This window comes from Pteropus medius, unplaced genomic scaffold (assembly GCF_902729225.1).
Source record: "Pteropus medius unplaced genomic scaffold, Ma_sr-lr_union100, whole genome shotgun sequence".
Taxonomy (NCBI): Eukaryota; Metazoa; Chordata; class Mammalia; order Chiroptera; family Pteropodidae; genus Pteropus; species Pteropus medius.
This window is the reverse complement of record NW_024354569.1, coordinates 307410-328516: the sequence shown is the minus strand read 5'-3', so window position 1 is coordinate 328516 and position 21107 is coordinate 307410. Positions and strand designations below refer to the sequence as shown.

General features: G+C 31.9%; 2 protein-coding genes across 2 annotated transcripts; one reads left to right on the top strand and one right to left on the bottom strand.

Annotated features, from left to right (window-relative positions):
- Window positions 1-2944: 2944 nt before the first annotated feature.
- Window positions 2945-5577, bottom strand: LOC120596718 (olfactory receptor 5D13). The gene is made up of 2 exons (XM_039855186.1): window positions 5570-5577; window positions 2945-3881 (listed from the first exon to the last, which is right to left on the bottom strand). Exons 1-2 carry the CDS (start codon window positions 5575-5577, stop codon window positions 2945-2947), a joined length of 945 nt encoding a protein of 314 aa, XP_039711120.1.
- A 13455-nt stretch (window positions 5578-19032) lies between these two features.
- Window positions 19033-19971, top strand: LOC120596717 (olfactory receptor 4P4). Its single transcript, XM_039855184.1, has one exon. It carries the CDS (start codon window positions 19033-19035, stop codon window positions 19969-19971), a length of 939 nt encoding a protein of 312 aa, XP_039711118.1.
- The last annotated feature ends 1136 nt before the right edge of the window (window positions 19972-21107 follow it).

The following is a 21107-nucleotide window of genomic DNA, read 5'->3' as shown; positions in this document are numbered from 1 at the left end:
GATGAATTCAAAATGATATACCAAACTTGCATTCCTGAATTAAATCCCCCTTGGATATGATGTATTATCTGTTTTATGTATCAGCAAATTGATTTGCTCTTTTAAGTACTTGCCCATGTATATTTACGATATATTGATCTGCAATTTTTTTGTTTGATGCTGTTGGCTTCATAAAATGAACTGGGAAGTGTTCCCTTCTTATTATATTTGGGGCAAGTTTATGTAATATTGAATTCTATGTTTTTTAATATGTGATCTGCACTGGCCATAAGGCTCTAATTTTTCAAAAGGCTCTCCTGGAATTTTGATGATAGCCGTTAACAAAATAAACACCAAATACAACTAGAAAGTCACTCCTAGATGTTGCTTCTTTCAGATCCACTAGCTCAGGATGTGTTTTCTTTACTTTCTGTTGGGCCTCATCCTTGTGCTTAGAATGCAACTTTTTCTCTTCAACAAGATTGTCCTTGAGCTTGAATGAATTATGTGTTGGCAGCGATATCCAGGAAACACAGAGCATTGATGTAGGAGCTCCATAATCCCTCCCCCTAACTGCCCATCTCAATTTCCTTTCTCTTTCAAAGTCAATCTTTTTCTAAAATGATGAATAGTAGCAAAATCCAGATATACAATAAAAAAAAATCACCTATCACCTCAGAAAATAAGGCTAATTTCCTGTACTAGCAAATTCCTAAAATTATCTATTACTATATATGATATGAAAATTAATATTTACGTAATGTGGACTACATTCAATTTATGACATTTTCTGCCTTAAGTGGCCATTAATTCTATACAGTCTTCCTTTAATTTTGAAAATACTTTCACCAAAATTTCAACAAAAATGTTGCCACAGCTCTTCAGAAACACAACAAAAGAGCTACAGCTCTCCAAACCACCAGCATGTAAAGTAGAAGAGCGTAATTCAGACTTAGGAATGAAGAGCCCATCACTAGCACTTTGCAGAACCCTTCATAAAATCACAATAATAACAAACATACACTCACTTTATCATTCCAAATGTGTACATTCAGAATAAAATTAAAATTTTGAAATCTTGGAGAATTTCTGCATACCCTTTATGTAAGTAAATATTCATTGAAAAGCATTTTCCAGAATAATTAACAACCTATTCTAAAGCAGCTTGCAGCTATTCAGAGATTCTTTTCTTTATACTTTGTTTTGTTTTTCCCTTAAAAATGAAAACGTAATGAATTTCACAATTGTAATTTACCTAATATCTGTCATTTGGTTTTTTTGGTTTTTTGTTTTTTTACATTTAGATATTAAATCCAAGGACCTAGAGCATCTGTCAAATATAGATCACTGTATAATATTTTTAAATCCCCTAAATACATGTTTTCTGTCATTTTTACTAATATATACATACAACCTATTAAAGTACCTGTTGAGTGGAACACTTAATTAGTTTGCATATGACATCTGGTTGACAAGAGAATTAAAATTAAGTAAATCACGTAACCTTATAACTACATATTCTGGATTGTTGAAAATATTTGTATACATTGCTAAATAGGTTAAGCTATGAAGTCTGATAGCATTCTTTATATTTATGGAAATTAGACATTTTTATTTGGAAATAAAAAGCTCACAATTTGGATGAAACCAGTAACATCAGTCACAGTCCACAGCTGGGCTGGCACAAGACTTTGAGATGTCAACACTGATCAGCAAGCAAAACCAGCAGAGACAGTCACTATTTAAGCTAATCCAATAGCTCATCAAGTTGTGGAAGTCTGTCAAACTAGAAACAGGTATACTATATTACCTGGAGTGTAGAATACTTTTCTTAAAGTAAAATCGACCGCAAATTTCAGGTGTATTGAAACACTGGGAAATTCTTGATTTCTTTCTGCGTCTATGCTCATTGTCATGTAACTTTTCAGTTCTACAAGAAGCAGATTGACTTTCTGCTCAGCTGTGTGATTTGCATTGGCGGAGAGAATGTTAACAGTCATGACACAAATGGGACTTTGAAACAGCTTTTGTTACAGCCCATTCTGTCTCATGACTCAGCCTCTGACAATGCAAGAAGATACTCTAACTAACACAGTGGTACCCAGAGCAGAGCCATCCAATCACCAGGCAGATCTATAGTCTTGGTGTTAAGCAAGACTATAGCAGGTTAACCAAGATGCTCTAGCTGATATTAGCAGGGCTCCTCCCTCAAATCACCAACAAAAAAATAACAATTGCCTAACATATATCACCGAAATTTTATTTTTATTATTATTTATCAATAGCCATTTTATACACAAGTCAAGACTGATATGAAAGACAATTTTAGATTTTGCAAAAGCTATTTCCGAGGTGTTAATAGGTTGTTAATTATTAATTTTTACTTTCTCCGGCTTTACATGCAAAGAACAAATAAAATTGGTATTAACAAACGCAATTTGACTTAACAATTTTCTGGACTTTGTGGGGACAGAGATATGCCTTCTTTGCACTTACAATGTACCAATGCTTTCTGTGTGGAATTAGATAAATATCTCTTGCAAATTTAATTTCTGAGAACAACACTCAGTTAACTGTATTGCATTTGCTGTGTCTTCACTGATGATGAGCTATAAATTTTCAGAGCAACTGTATAAACTCATTCTCTGATGACTAAAAACGAAAATACGATTTACCTGAACAGCAAAATGGTATATGAGCTAACTCAGAAATTTTCATGACAAACATTGCATGTACAGACTTAATTTAAATAGTCCAAGATTTAATTACTGTTATTTATTATTTTATAGCTAAGTTACTGAAGTTTGCATTGAATAGATGTTAAATGATCTGTCAACTGTGGAGTTACATTAAATACAGGTACTGCTTTGCTTTTTATACACAGGACTTCGAAGTATTAAAAAAGCTTGGAAAATTCTCCATAATGTTCTTGAAAATGAATAAGTAAATCATAGCCATTTTACATTCATTGACATAATAATTTGGTATTGATTAACTTCCTGAGTGTCTCCTTCACGTCCTTGTTCCTGAGGCTGTAGATCAGTGGGTTCAGCATGGGGATGACCACTGTGTAAAAGACAGAGGCCACCTTGACCATGAGCCAGGAACTTTTGGAGTTAGGAACACAGTAGAGAAAAAGGATGGTCCCATGGAAGATGGTGATGGCGGTCAGGTGGGAGGCACATGTGGAAAAGGCTTTGTGACGCCCCCCAGTTGAAGGCATCTTCATGACGGTGATAAAAATGAAAACATAAGAGGTAAGAATGATCATCAGGCTACTTATTTCATTGAATGTGGCAGAGACCAAAATGATCTTCTGGCTGATGTAGGGGTCAGAGCAAGAAACAGCAACAATAGCACCATGCTCACAGACAAAGTTATTTATAAAATTAATCCCACAAAACGATAAGGTTAACAAAAAGTACGTGGATGTTAAAGAACAGGCTATCCCCCAAGAAAATGATGCACCCACCAATAGGGAACAAAGCTTCTGAGACATGACTGCTGAGTAGAGAAGAGGGTTACAAACTGCCACGAATCGGTCATATGCCATCACTGCCAACAGGAATGTTTCTGTCACCACAAATATGCAAGCAAAGAAGAATTGCATGATGCATCCTGTGAAGGAGATGGTTCTGTCTTCCACAACCAAGTTTTCTAACAGTTTGGGTGTAACTGCTGTAGAGTAACAGAAATCAACGAAAGATAGGTGGCTGAGAAAAAAGTACATGGGGGTGTGAAGTTTGGGATTGACGTGGATGACCGTGATCATGCCCAGGTTCCCCAGCACGGTGACCGTGTAAATGGTCAGGAATACCAGGAACAGGGGCCCCTGGAGTTCTGGATATTCGGAGAAGCCCAAGAGAATGAAAGTGACTTCACCGCTCTGATTTTTTTGGTTCCTGTGGATAAGTTAAGAATGTTGGTACAGGGAAATTAGAAGCAAAATTTGGATAAGGTATGGTAAATAAAACAAATGTTGAGAATCTTAGTGATTATCCAGTGTTTTGGAAAGTATTTAGCTTCAATTGCTGCATTATTTACTAATATCACAATTATAGAGTCAATATGAAATATTGCAGGTAGAATAATGAAAGGCAGTTGAGAGGAAAAGAACAAAAATGGAGCTGGTCCTGTTATATTTTAAATGATCGGAGCCCCCATTCTCAGAGGCAGCTAGCTTCATGAGAAGGACCAGTCTTGCTTTTTACATGAATCTGAGTTTATTTAAAATGCTTGCCTTGAAGGCAATACTATCATATATTTGTATAATTTCTTCCTTGCCTAACGAATTTCACTAAGAGAACTTTGAACTCAGAAGAAAATTAATGACTCATCATACAATCAATTATGAAACTTTTGCTCTTGTTGATATACCTATTTCTGAATTTCCCTATTCAAAAACTTTCTTACACTCATTCACACATTTCTCTACCCGTATTTTGCATATTTCTTGTAGAAGAATAATGCACCTGATCAGCCACATTTACCTAATTATTGAAAGTTATAAACATCTGTTTCCCTTTTTTGGTGTATCATAATATCAGGTATTTAGAGAGATTTTTGGCAGAAATAAATCTAATCATAATATGTGCAGATTATTTTTATTATTCTATCACATCATCATCAGATGTCAATTTAGTCTACTCAAACCCTCCAAATATAGGGCACTGTTCCTAATATGTCACAGTGTGGTTTTTATTTGGTTAAGGATTTTCTTGCATTAAGTTTGTTTCAACAGATAGAAAAATAATCCTTCCAAGATCCTATCTACTTAGTTTCTTGATTTCTTCCAATCATTTTACCACCACTTGACTCATTCTTTATGGTTATGATCATACTCTTAACTATGCCATTATCAATAATTATAAGCCCTCAAATATACCAAATTTATTCACACCTGTAAAATAATATGTATTTTAATACATAATAATAATACATTATATGTATATTTTTTAATCATTTACCATTTTATCATTGTCTGTTCCATAGTCAAATAAAATTCACAAAGCCAAAGATAAGACAATAGGACAGAATAGGTACTCCTTAACACTTACCAAATAAATGAATACGTGATTATGTGAATGAGTAAACTCTTTGCATATAGTATACATGTATTGGGATAAAAGCTTATAATAATACTAAGGAAGTTAGACTTGCCTATTAAATCAGGACCACTCTGTAAACTCACAATGCACTAAGACATCTTGGGTCCTTCAAAACATGTAAGTATGGTGAAACGGCATCGTGAAACATAAGCTTTCTGAATTAACATAAAATGAGGACATTCAGGTGGGGGAAAGATGCACTGGATTCTTTTCAAAAATGTCCTGTGTTCCTCTAAAATGCCTCTACTGATTTTTTCTGCTATTATAATCAATTATTCTCAAAGCCGCTTCCTGATTGCTTACTGAAACCTTAAGTGGCTCTACACATAGAGGAAAAACCATTTCATGTAGAAGTCTGTAAAATTCTGTCTTATCAGAGCAGAAATTAAATGATCTATTGTTTTTATCCAATTGTTATGACTTTATCCTCCATGACCATATGCAGTACTTATAGGTTTTCCGCACATGTATATACATATAACAATATCATTCACACCTCCGTGTATCTCTTCTTCAATTTTTTTCCTTTGGATTCCTTTGATTTGACACTTGTGGTTTGATCTTCCATCATATTTATTATTACTTCCCAAATGTATTTTTCAACTTCACATAAAATTTATTGAATGCAAATTCCATAACTGAACATACTTTTTTCTCACTTTTCCAAAATCTGTATTCATTCCTTATGATTGTTGTAACAAAGTCTGAGCAGCCCAAGATTGAAAGGGAAAATACCACCATCATAGATAAATATAATTTCTGATATATATTCTTCTCATTTTTACCCGTGTATCTTTACCATATGTGTAGCTTTTCACTCTACCTCCTGCTCTGTGTATTTATACCATTAGACTTGGGCCAAAGTTCACATCCCCTATTTAAGCCCAGAAAATATCAATCATGTTCAGGTAACTGAGATCACAAGGTGCTGCCACGCCCTTTCCCTCCTTTCTAGTGACATTTGCCCTGGAGTGGCTTTCTCATCGCAGAGCCACTGTGTGCTCAGCACTGTAATAGGCAATTTAGAAATTATAAAATTATAAAATTTTTTTGTTCTTAGAATTATTCTGAGAAATCATACATATAATTACAAATGATATATCACAGCATATAATTATTGTTTGTTATTAAAATTGAAGTTTGCGTCTATAAAGAAAAGGGTAAGAATATTGTGCTCAACAAAAGGTAAAATTTTCCTAGTGATGTAGGTCAGTGAATATTCAAATATTTCTTTTTGGCTGAACTAGGTTGGTATTTAGTTCAGATTTGGTATTTAGTTTAGATTTGCATGTTACTGCCTCCTGCAAAGATCATTGAAATACATTATTTTCCTTCTAAAGAGAAATTAAGTAAGATTGAATCAACTCACCTGAGGCTAGAAGAATTTGCCTTATTCATTTACTAAAGCTTCTGTTTTTTTGTTTTTTTGTTTTTTGCTAAGGTTAATGAACTCCAAGAAAGTTCCTGCTGAGAATTTAACTTTTTAAAAAATATATAGTAACAAACCTCCTAAAATAGTAACGAGTCTATAGTATATTGCAATGAATACTTAACAGAAATGACTTTTTTCTCTAATGTACTATAAAGAAACTTAGAGATGACAGAGAGAAAGGCAGGCCAAAAAGCTGAATCCTAACACCAAACTGTGTCACACATATATGCCGCCAAGACCTTAGGGATGTTAGCCCTGGAGAATATCGGCCACAAATAGAGCAATTAGATGAAGCAATGTCTCATGCGATATTTTGGTTGTATGTAATTTCTTCTAAAGATTGGGGAAAATTTTCATCATTGACTTTAATCTATCAATCTTTTTAAAATGTTAAAACAGGTTTAATATATTTGGTCTTTAAATACCTACAAAATACAGAAATGTACAAAAGAAAAATCAGCTATTGGGCAACAATCCAGAGAGAATTACTGTTGTTCTATTTCTAAATTTCCTCCTCTACGTGAAGATATATTTATCACTATGTATCTTGATATAAAATTTATGCAATAAGTGTATTATAGTTCTATTGTTTATCTTTTTTAACATTCTATTGGGAACTTTGTTTTCTATGAAAACCACTGATTTTCTTAAAATTATACGATTTGCATAATTGCACTCTTCGAAATATGAGCACGGTGCTACTCAATGCTTATGTTTATTACTGAGTTTGAAAAAATAATATATATTATTTAAGAAGCTGCCATATCTTGATACAAAAATCTCTCAATCTCAATTACCTGATTTAATAGAACAGATGTCAGCAAACTTTTACTGTAAAGAGTCATATTGTAAATATTTTAGGCTTTGTGGGCCATTTATACTTAATCCCAACTATTCAATTATGTATGTCATAGCATGAATGCAGTCATAGGCAATACATAAATCAATGGGCATGGCTCCGTTCCAATATTTTATGTATAAAAACACAATAGACCAGAATTGATTTGTGGCTTATAGTTGGTTGACTCATGCAATAGAAATTTATTCCTTAATTGTGCAAGGTTCAAAATTATTTCCAGATCAGTGGGCAGATGTCCTTTGAATAGTAAATCAGGAACCTAGTAGCAATACAGGAACCAGGCTTATAATAATGTGATTATTATAATGTAATTATAGTATAGTTGGAGAAACAATAGTTTGCTTTAAAAGATATTGCATTTTTCTGCATCATCACTAAGCATAAATTTTTTTGTTTGTTTCTTTTGTTTAGTTTTTTACTTTAAGCTTTTGTCAAGAGTATTAGGGGATACTCTTCAAAAGTAGAGATCTTTGAATAATGTCCAAGGTATTTCCTGATTGGCAGAATCATAAGACTTTGAAATTTGGGCCAAACTATAATGTTAAATATATTACAGATATAAGAAAGAAACACAAATGACTTTTTAAGCAAAGAAAATAGTCTGAGCCAAGGTAGGAATTTGGATGTTCATGTTTCTATCAATTAGAAATAAGGTTTACATAGGTAGCAGTATGAGATAAGGTTGGGATTAAGGAAGCCTAACTGTGTAAGCAATGCAGATGGAACAGTGTTGGTTGTTGAAGCCTGCAACAGGGTTCCAGGACAAGTGTGGAATAATGAAGAGGTTGTGGTTGTAAAAAAGCATAGGTATTGTGAATGTAATTGATTTAGTTCTAACTTTATAACCATAGCATTCAATTTGGTTACATTAATAGTTTATATAGACAGAAAGAGGTAAGTTCCATTATCATTTTAGTTTGGAAGGGAGCATTATATTTCTGAAAGCATCTCATTACAGGTAAGCCTATTGTTTCCAATAACTAATGATAATTGTATAGGTACCTTGCAATGTCAAGTAATCAACAGTGATATTATATATGAAAATTAGAGCATCCCTCATCTAATAAACCAGTTGAGAGTCTGAAGATGTCTGTAATGCAGAAGAAAGACCAAGAGGGAGCTCTACTAATGTCTTCAAATATTTCAAGGCTAAATGTGAAAGGCTGGTCTTGTTTTCCCTGTCTTCAAGAATAATAATAAATTCCATTATTTTAAAAACCACAGGAAAAACATTTTAAGAACAATAAAAAGAAAAGGTTTTCTGTCCATAGTGTTCAAAAACAAAATTGGAGAAATGACTCTTACAGTCCCTGAGTTGCTCAGTTTCACTAATTGGTTATAAGAAGGGCTATAAAGATTACACTTCAATTTAAGTGAAAGGAAGGGGGTGACTCTTGAGGACAAACGCAGAAACGATAAAACTCCACAATGTCTCTTCTCTCTGCATTTTTCATATTCTGTGACTCATCTTGATATTTGTATAGAGCGTTCAATAAGCTCACTTCATTTTTGGTCTTCTCAAGCTACTATGTTTTCAAATTATCTTTATGCTTCTTAAAACTCAGAATGTATACATATCTAACAGGTTGGTTTAACTACCTATCCAATAAAAGTAACTAGTAAAGTGATTAAATAGGCATACTCTAACCTTCATAATCAATGAGAATTTGGTTTAATTCAAGCTTTATTAACTCTTGTCTTAAATAAGACTATTCATGGAAGCACATACGGGTATATAAATAGGGCACACGATGAAAAATAAGAAATGCAATATGAAATAGCTTTCCAAGCTCAGTATGATAGATAATCGATGATAGATGACTGATGATAGATGATGATAGATGATAAATAGATAGATAGATAGATAGATAGATAGATAGATAGAAGATAATTAGATAGATGATGATGATGATGATGATGATGATGATGATGATTATAGACAGATGATAGATAGATAAGCAGGTAGGTAGATAGAGGATAGCTAAATAGATAGATGATAGATAGATATAGATAGATAGATGATAGATCGATCAATCAATCGATAGATAGATGATATGAAGACACAAACAGACATAGACATAGAGAATCTTTGAGAATGGAAAGTATAAAGTGTATGTTTATGACTAGTACTTTATGTCTAGGATAACTCTTAATTAATATGATTACTGGCAATTTTCTTTATCTTTCTCTGATCTAAGCTGAGTCTCCTGTAAGGCATATATTTCAGAAAACATTAAAAGATTAAGGTAAACCTGATATGGATATCTTAGTTTCCAGTTCAGCATTATTTCTTATTATACAAAAGGCAACTTTTTGTTTTGTTTTGTTTTTTTGAAGTTTATTCTAGCTTGACATAATAAGAAAAAAGTATTGGCTTTAATTTTCCTTAATATTGCAACTTAAGTTCTCAACTATTTGTGATCTTATGCTCAACTGAATTACATAGTAATCAGTAGATTTTTTTTTTTCATACCGTTCAGTATAAAACCTCTCTGCAAAAATCATAGCGGAAAGTCTGGATTTCTTTCAAAGTACTACAAATGGAATATCCACTAGATGGCAGGGTGATACCATAATTGAAATCAAGACACTAAAATCCCAGTGTACTAAATACTTTAAATAGAGTAACAGAAAAACAAGTGGAAAACAGCATGTTCATAGTTTGAATATACCTTGAAGATCACTCGTTCCACACCCTTTTCTTTCAGGGATAATGAAGCAAATGTTCAAAGATGGTAAATTATTTGACCACATTCAAACATTGACTCGCCTTTAATTTTTACCTTTGTCTTCTCATTTACTAATTTTGAGCTAGGAATAATGTGTTTCAGTTTTGGATCTTGGTCACTTACACAAACAAACAGTTTGGGAATAAGGAGTATTAACAGTTTTTTTTCAATTCATTTATAATAAATGCATAAATTAAAAGGAGATTAATAATATAGAGAAATATTGATATAAAGATAAAAATCTTCTCAAAAATGCAAACCTTCTTAAAAACAAAGAGCAAAGAAAAGAATCTAAATGATGAAAAAGTTATTTATGTATATGACACAACACAGAAAAGTGTCATATATACACATACGTACATATGTGTGCAGATACAGGATATAAAATATTACATATGTGACATAAAATATTACCAAACTGAAACAGAATATATTGATTATATAGATTTAATGACAAAGTTAAACCCAACACTGATATGTACATGTGAAACTCATAAGAGATCCAGTAAAGCTAAAATTAAAAAATAAGTTAGTGATTTCTAAATTAATTTTATTGTTGTCATGGAAAATATTCTGAATGACCTGAGTTCTTTGAAACATGTGGCTTGCTTTATAATCCAGCAAATGATCGATTGTGGTAAATTTTCTATGTGCACTGAAAAACATGTGTATGCTAGTTTTGTTGGGACTCATATTTTATAAACATTAACTAGGTCAAACATATTATGTTATTTAGAATTTCTATATCCTTAGGCATTGTATCATTTGTTTATTCATGAATTGGACAAGTATGGTAAATTCTCCCAAGATAATGAAAGTCTTGTCTATTTATTCTCATAGCTCTGCATTTTTTTCCTTACCTATTTTGAAGATCTAGTATTGAGTGCATGGACATTTGAATTGTAATCTCTTTATTAGGTAAATCCTTATAACATTATGAATAATTCTCTTTATCTATTTTACTGAAAACATTATATTATTATACCTGTATGAGCTTTCTTTAGAGATAATTTCCTTTGTATATATTTTTACAATATCTAAAAATAGATGAACACATGCATAACTTACTAGAAAATTTACCCAGGTCTATACCTCACAAAAATATTTCCTTAAGTTCATCAAACAATATGGCAAGATGATTGATAATGCCACTATTCATGATACCCAAGAAATAAAAAGCAAAAGCAAAAACACTTAGAAAGCCATCAACATTTTTATGTATAAACTTTGGCATATATTCATACAGTGAATAGTGTACAAGGAAGAGAATAAAGAAATTTTCAAACAACTAAATGAATGAATATTATTAACCTAATGCTGATAAAAAAAAAAAAAAGCCAGACACATAAAAGCATATTGTTATAGTTTTACTTATACAAAGTTGAAAACAGGTAAAATATTAGTGTTACAAGTTTGAATAATAATTTTATTTGCATGAAAGGAGACTGGTAAATGAAAAAAAGATCAAGTATGCTTCTGAGTTATGTTAATGTCCTGATTTTTGATCTCTATGCTGGTTACACAGGTGTGCTCATTTTGTTAGAACTTGTGGTGCTGCACATGCCCTTTTTTAAATGCATGTTAGATAGATAGATAGATGATAAAGGTATTAGACAAAGTCAATAACAAGAAAAAGAAACAAGACGTTAAAATGATGACATGTGAAAAAAGAGAATGCAGACCTCAAAGCTTTAACAGCATTAAAAGAAGCAAACACAATGTTTCAGAAGCTAGAATCCACAATGAAGATATAGCAGTTATTGAGCCATATATACACAATGTCAAAGCAAGAATTTTCACTAAGCAGAAACTATAGGAGATGAGAGGAGAAATACAGATATTCTCGATCAAGACTAAAGAAAATAACCAACGCTTAGTAACTAAATCTATAATATCAAGCAATATGATCACATATATCTCACAGAACTCCAGTAATAAGGAATATAATTTTTTTAATTGCACCTGAACTGTTATAAAAATTGATTATATTTTAACCCATGAGTAAAACACAATAAAGTTAATAAAATGATTAAAGTAAATAACATTCCTTAAATACAAATAAATCAAAGTATAAATTAATAAAAATGTTTTATCAAAAAATAAGTCATTCCATTTCAAACATAAACGTATGCCATTAAAAATTACAAAAAAATAATATAGACCATGATTACAAAATTACTGTGTGATATATACTTAAGTCTATTATCAAAAGAAATTATATGGTATTGCATATTGATAGGAATAAAATGAAATTAAGCATTCCACTCAACAGGCCCAGAAAAGAACCTTAAGATAATACCACCTAAAATTTAATTTTTCCATCTATTGTCCCAACAACTATTCAGACGAGGAAAAGCAAATAAATAACCCACATTTTTTTGCATCACTGTGAGGAAGATAACCCTATGAATTGGAAGTTGCCTATAAATAGAGGAATATTTATCAAAAATAAAAAGAACTGTCTCTGGATATATATGCATCCTTATGTTCACTGCAGCATTATTTATAATAGCCAAGAAATGGAAGCAATCTAGGTGTCCATCAATAGATGAATGGATAAAGATGTGGTACATATGTACAATGGAATATTACTCAACCATAAAAAGAATGAAATCTTACCATTTAAAACAATATGGATGAACCTAGAAGGTATTATGCTGAGTGAAATAAGTCAGGCAGAGAAAGACAAATAACATGTGATTTAACTTATATGTGAAATCCGAAAAACAAAATAATCAAAACAAAGACACTCAAAGATACAGAGAACAAACTGATGGTTGACAGATGGGTGAGAGTTAGGTGAGAAAGGTGAAAGGAATTAAGAAGTACAAATTGGTAGTTACAAAATAGCCACAGGGATGTAAAGGACAGCATAGGGAATACACTCAATGATATTGTAATAATTATGTATGGTGTCAGGCAGATATTTGACTTATCGAGGTGAACACTTCATAAGGTATATAAATGTTAATCACTATATTGTACACCTGAAACTAATATAATATTTATGCCAACTGCAATTGAAAAATAAATTTAAAAATATATATGTAGCCAGGAATGCTGATTTAAAAAATTAAAAAGCAAAAGATTAACTGTACCCTGTGTTTTTTTAATATAATATTTGTAATTATACTTTTGTTTGTTTTTCTGTTTATTGTCTGCCTCTTCCTTTAGTCTCTAGGCTCATTAAAGGCAAAGACGATGTCTGTTTTGCCCCCCAATATATGCATTCTCTACACTGAGCTGTATCCACGACAGACTTTTTAGATGTAGGTGACGGTAAGTATATTTAAATGAATGATTGAACGAGACCATTTTTTGTTATAGTTCTCTACATTTTTTAAACTTTCTATAACAAACACCTATAAAATTTTAATCGGGAAAAAATAATATATTTTTATATAGGAGTTTGCCATACAGAGGTTAATACATAAGCTACCTGCACATATGGTAAGAGAATCCATAGGAAAGATGGATTCGCTAAAAGAGCAGTTGTAAAGGAAAGCAGTCTTTTCTAGGCATCCATTAGAAATTCCAATACCCTGACAAGCTTGTTTTCTGGGAAGAACTAAATCTGAAATCTTCTGTCTACATTCTGTACTTTTAACACTGGCTGTTAGGTTTTCTGGTATTTTCTATTTCAGTTTACCTCAGCATCCCTCGTTCACGTGATCCTACTCTGTCCTGACATCTGAACATCACTTCTAATGTTTCCTCATAGCTCCCATGTCCCATGTCTAATCTCAGTGCTTTGGACCCTGATGCAATAAGGAAATAATTATTGACTTTGATTAAGTATTTCTTAGGGAAAAATTTAAGCGATGATGTATATCTTTGGCAAAGTATACTGATGGGAAATTTCTAAACCCTCAGAGATACTGAGAGTGATTCTATATAACATGCTTTCTCAGAATTCACTTTAGATGCTAATTTGATATCAAAAAGAATATATATATATATTATTTCTCTAGATTCAGAGGTAAATGTCAAGGAGATACTATTTTCTTCTTTAGAAATGGAAAAATAGCTATTAAAAGATAATCTCAACTTTGGTTAATTTTCCAAATAGATATTTACTGACGGAATTCACAAGAGTTCTCTCATAAGTCTTAATATGATCTGAGATTTATTACTGAACAGCAATGTTAATTTTTTATTACTCTGACTTTATCTTATGTGTGAAGCCTTGGTTTGCAAGAAACCCTCGATGAGTTAAGTAGCTGGTAAGTTAAATACAGTTCATAAATGTATTAGTCATTTTCCTTAAAAAGAATTTTTGAATCATTCAGATTATATTTATGATCTAATTCTGCTAATAAGCCTTTAGATGGAAAAAAACCCAGAATCATTAAAAATGCTATTTTTAATATTTTGGGAAAGTTGGCACCTTCCCTTCCACTTATAACTAGCTATGATGAACTTTAAATCTACTCAAGTAAGCAGTGCCATAAATCTAAGCATCAAAATATTACTAGATTTATTTGTTTTGCTTTATTTTAAAATTTCATGAAGTTAATCATACGATTAGTTCTCCATTTCCATTGTGATAGAGAAAAGTTAAATATGAAGGTGCATGTACCGACCCAACAGGTCAGTGAGCAGAATTTCAGTGAAGGAAGCGAACATAAAATAATTAAGAAGCAAAGTACCAGTACGATTCTAAGACTATGAAGAAGCAAAAAAGAAGGTCGAATTTTTAATCAATCTACGCAAATGCCTAATATCTATTGGATATGTTTCTTTTATCTGAGTTTAATATAGAGAATTTTTTAAAGATAAAAGGGGAATATGAACATCCATGTAATTTGGGCAGGATCAATAAATTCAAAGGGGAAAATGCATTAAATGACGGGCATAAGCATAAAGCTTACCTTCAGGTGTGTGGGGAGAAGGTCAGCTAACTTATGACCAAGAGGAAAAGATTTTGTTTAATGAGAGAATTTTTCCCCAATGTGAGAAACCCCAGGCTTCAAGTAAGAAAGAATAGATTTTTCATGGCAGGGCAGCTAGGCTATGTCTTATCTACCTTCTTTTATCTACCCCTGTTGAAATATTATATATTTTAATAAGCTATTCAAAACTTGTAAGAAGAATGATAAGATGACATTATTCTTAATTTTTATTTATGTCCTCTGATATAACAAATATGTATAATATTGAGAAATATATTTATTAAATGTTTCATCTATCTGCCAGGTTCGATCCTAAGCTTTTATATAAATAAACTCATAACATCTTTATACAGACTTCAGAGTTAATTATTGTATTACACATTTTATAGGTGAAGAAATCGAGCTTGCATAGTTTGCCCAAAATTATGTTTCAAGTGAATTTTGGAGCCAGGATCCTATCTCACATCATCTTAATTACGAGGATCCACTCCTACTGGAATATTGTGAGTACCTGCTAAATGCATAACACCATGGGGGTTCCAGAGAGGAAGCAGGAGGAACTAGTATGTTTTGAGCAGTGCACTGCATATATGTAATTTTATTTGAATTCCACAGACATCCTGTAAATTAAGCATTGCAATTCTCATTTCATGGAAGGAGAGAAAATATTCAAGGAGGTGAAGAACCTTGAATTTTAACATTTAGAGTTCTGTTCCAAACTAAGATTTATCTCAAAAAGTTTCTGATATTTCCAATACTGTGAAGAGAGAGATAGTATAAGGTATAACTCCTGACCCTGTAGATGTTACATTTCCTCTAGGGCCTTGATCTTACATTTTGTAACTTTGAAAGTGGCTAACAATTACTCAATGTGTAGTACTTTCCAGGCACTGTTAGAAGAAAATTCACGTTACCAACTTATTTAATTCAAACAAACACCCTATATGGAAATAGTAACATTTTCTTGGTTTTACCGAGAAGGAAACCCAGGTACAGAAATGGTGATGAGCTTGCCAATACTATATTTTCCAAGGTTTTAATGCATCCAATGAAGCAGGAGAGGCTGGAGGGAGGCAAACACATATTTTCTCCAAACTAATAAAGAATCAGGAGTCCCACACTATCAGCATCTGGGGAGATTATCTAATCCAACTCCTTTATTTTACAGATGGGAGCCCGAAATCTTAAGGAATGAACAATTAAATAACTGAGTGGGAGAAAAATCTAGGTCTCTTGTCTACAATGCATTTACTACATAATTACCTGGAATGTAAGTATAAATGCTTCCATTTGAGAGACTATAAAGAGATTAAGGTTTGGGTTTTTGTTTTGTTTTGTTTTGTTTTTATAGATTTATGCCATCTTGTGTGAGTGCATTCTCCAGAAGAGAAGAAGCTATGGGAGAAAATGATTAAGCAAAGGAAGTTATTTTATTTTTATTGTATCATATTTAAGGGAACTATTTTGAAATTAGAGGAGTCCCCCTCTCTGTATAATATTTTCAACCTAGGCAAATATTATTGCGTTGTAATTCAAATTACTTTTCTGTCCTTTCTCTGTGGTAACCACTAAACCATTGTCTGCGTCTATGAGTTTTTGTTTGTTCGTCTTGTTCTTTTGTTGCTTTCAGTCTTATATCTTACAGAAGGTGAAGAAGGGAGGTGGGAGTTAAAAAACAGAAAAGGGGGTCCAAAATATGAGAATGGAAGGAGATATGACTTTGGGTAGTGAACACACAACGCAATATACAGATGATGTATTATAGAACTGTACACTTAAATCTATAGCATATTACTAACCAGTCATCCTAATAAATTTAACTTAAATTATTTTTCTGAAGGTTTACTTGTTTTGAAAAAGTAGATAAGTAGGAAAAAAATGGGGCATTTTTAAAATAGATTTATGTTGTTCTTATTGTGGTCACACCCTGCTCTGTGTCACAGTCTCATGACAATGTTCAAAGTCGTGTGCTTTGAAATTTTCAGAGTCCTTATCCAATTTGTCTAACATTGCAAGATCTTTGATATTATTGACAAATAGAATTGAGATATTTCTACTTATTTACCAAATCTGAACAGTATTTGCAAGTTCATCAATTATTCAACTAAAAGAAACCTAATAAAAACTCAATTCACTTTTTTTTCCTCAATAAGTTCTCATTTAGGAATAAATGATGTGATTTGAGCTCTTGGTCTTAGTTTTCTTACTGAAAATTAGAAGTGGGCTTCAGACTCAAGTGCGCACAATTTTTTAGTATTTTAAACTACATTTAAAGGAAAAATAGACATTCATACATACAAAGGCAATTTCTAAATAATTTGAAACATAATTACTAGTTATGTAAAATATACTTTTTTATAAAATATTTTCTTTTTTCTAAAAATAAATACAAGTTCATGGTTTCAAAAAATGGAAAATAAAGAAGGATATAATTTGGAAAATTAAAATCTCTATCGTCTAATCATCATGAAATAACTATTGTTAACAATATATACTTAAATATTTAAATAATTTCTTTTGGATATAACACAACTGAAGATAAACTGAAAAATTTTTTAACTTCATATAAATTTTTCTTATAAAGAAGCAGCACTGACTGATAATAATTCTAAAGTTGAAAAAAGTAAAAAAACTATTTTTCAACCATATGCCTCTTTAATTTTGCCTACATAGAATGCATTTAATTTAATATAAAAGGCAAAGGTATCAATGATGTTTAAACATGTTTTACTTTATTTGAAAATGATCAAATCAAGAATGATCTAAAATCATTTCTTCTGGCTTTCTACTGGTATAAATGCCACAACCATTTACTTAGTAAACACTTCCCCAATAGTTCCCACACATAGTTTTTTATCAAAATTTTTTGAAGATTTCCACAGTTCCAAAAAGTAACATAACATTGTATTTAAGAGCACAGGTTCAAAATTGAGTCTACAAGGGTATAAAAACAGTACAGATTGCCACTAGAGGTGTGAGCTCAAATTCATTACTGATCGATTCAGTGCTTTGTGAAGGTAAGGATAATATTTAATGGGATTCACTGAGCACATAATATGTTAATGTATGTAAAAATTAAAATAGTACCTTCTTAATAATAATTTAATCATTATTATTTGCTATTGTTATCAACTTATTTTTATTTATTCACTGCTATGTACCTTCTAATACTGATCTGAATTTTTCTATTTCTTCCATGACTAAAATTCAAATTTATTTTTTAAAAGTTAGAATTATAAGATTTTATTGTAAATTGGTGGTAGAGTAAGGAGTTACTTTACAAATAAACATGTAATTGGATAATCAAAATAACATATTCAAATAATTCATCATTTACAAATTTACTTCAAATTTATTTTTCTAGTTAGTTGTGCTAAATATTCTTACAAAATACACAAAGCAGTTTTCAGCCACATATTGGTGAGGAGGACTCATCATCAGTGTGAAACATATAGCTTGGTTCTCCCTGGAAAGTCATGGTTTATACCCATTATCATAGTGTAATTACAAATGATGCTGTTTCATTCAAAATTCTCCAGTTTAAATGGCACATTATATGTTCACCATACTTAAAACTGTTGGAAATATTTAATTTTTTTATTCTTGATCAGAATCATTTCCTGCTTCCTAACAAAAAAAAAATTAAATTATACAAAAGCTAGGATTTTTGTCTCATTCAGCACTGTATCCTTGGTTCTTTTTATAATAATATTTTTAATTAAATTTTTTGAGATGACATTGATTAATTAAATTATATAGGCTTCAATAATATATTATCTATATACTGCATTGTGTGTTCACCACCCAAAGTCCAATCTGCTTCTGTTGCCATATCGCTCCTAGGAAACTACTGAGACTAGACATTTAAAAGAACTTTGTTAAAAGAAAGAGTGACTTCGATGGATCTCAAAATGGCTTCGGTCTTAAAAAATGCATTAATGCCATTTTAATTAGATAATATATTTCCATTTTCTCATCAATTACTTGTTTTAATTCTTTTATATTTTCAGAAAACTTTCTGGAGCTTCAGAGCATGGAAAATAGGAATAATATTACTGAATTTATTCTCTTGGGACTTTCTAAGAATAAAAAAGTCCAGATCCTCTGCTTCTTATTTTTCTTACTCTGCTACATAGCTATTTGGTTAGGAAATTTGATTATCATGATTTCTATCACATGCAGCCAGCTGATTGACCAGCCCATGTACTTCTTCCTTAATTACCTCTCACTCTCAGACCTCTTCTACACATCTACTGTGACACCCAAACTAATGACCGACTTATTGTCAGAGAGGAAGGTCATTTCCTACAAAAACTGTATGACACAGCTTTTCACCACACACTTCTTTGGGGGGATCGAGGTCTTCATCCTCACTGGAATGGCCTATGACCGCTATGTGGCCATCTGCAAACCCCTCCACTATGCCATTATCATGAACAGGCAAAGGCGTAATGCAATTCTCATAGCATCATGTGCAGGGGGGTTTCTGCATTCCTTGGGCCTGTTTCTTCTTACGATTGGTTTACCTTTCTGTGGCCCCAATGAAATAGATCATTATTTCTGTGACGTATACCCTTTGTTGAAACTGGCCTGCACTGATACACACAAAATGGGTTTCTTAGTCATTGCCAATTCTGGCCTGATGGGACTGGTGATCTTCGTGGTTTTGATGGCTTCCTACTTTATGATATTGTATAATGTGAGAGCCTATTCTGCAGAATGCCGCCACAAAGCACTTTCCACTTGCAGTTCTCATGTCACAGTTGTGATTCTGTTCTTTGCACCTGTCATCTTTGTTTACATTAGGCCTGCCACAACTTTACCAGAAGATAAAGTGTTTACACTCTTCTACACAATTATTGTCCCCATGCTCAATCCTCTTATCTACACACTTAGAAACATGGAAATGAAAAATGCCATAAAGAAAGTTTGGTGCAACGAAAGATGTGGGCAAAAGAAGCCAATGATTTGAAGCCTATTCATCTTTTGCATATATTCTAATCACACTCCTTTCTTTGATTCCCTCTTGTCAATGGAAAAATACATTGGAATGCTTAAAAGCCAAGCTTTAAGCAACAGCTGGCCCTCAGTGGTGTTTCTCATTCATATTCCTTTCTTAATGTGCTTCTCTTGTTTTCATTCTTCACTATATGTTAGATTCCATAAAATTAGGGTTCATGTTATTTTTATTTCACTTTTAATTTCCTAGTATCATACCCAGGTAGATAAATTCCCTTTCATTTTAACCCTTCCATAGATGGTTTCGGTGTGCAGTATTATCTTACCTGCCCTTTGAGACACAATCAAAATGCTATGTTTGGTGTGAAGTTGAAGCTAGCTCTGTAATGCCATCCTTTGTATTGGATCTACTTCCCTCTACGTGTCACTGCCACATTCCCTCACACCTATTTCTCTCGAATTACATTTCTGAATAAAATGTTGGTGCATAAATTTTGCTTCAGGTTCTGTTTTCTAGAAAATTGAAGCCAATTTATGAATCTTTAGGGGGAACTTAAGAACATTCTTTAATTATAAGAATAAAGAGAAATAGTTTTATAAAGGATTAAGTTTTAAAAAATCCTTTGATTAGAGACTTTGGGTTAAATTTTATTTTTTTATTAAATTTATTGGGGTGACACTGGTTAATAAAATTATATAGGTTACAAGTGTACAATTGAATTTTATGAGGCCAACATTACCCTGCTACCAAAACCTGATAAGGATAATACACTACAATAAATAAACAAAGAAACAAACAAACAAACAAACAAATAAATAAATAAATAAAAACACAGACCAATATCTCTGATGAATGAAAAAATCCTATACAAAGTACTAGCAAATCTAATACATTAAATATTCCATTTTAAATACAATGCATTTAAAGCAATAAAAACATATTTGAAGGTAGTAGTATTAATGGTTGAATCTATCTTGATTCTGTAGGTAATATAATGAGTCCTTAGTTTGGATGGCAAATAGTTTTGTGTATAAGTTCGATATAAGTTAATGTCCTTACTATCAGGACATAATTGAACAAACGAAGTTTTTATCTTTGACTACATCAGAACTACCTCATTTAAAGGTAAATTACACTTAATTTACCAA

Coding starts and splice junctions, on each gene's coding strand:
- LOC120596717 (XM_039855184.1), top strand. CDS start 19,033: ATGGAAAATAGGAATAATATTACTGAATTTATTCTCTTGGGACTTTCT.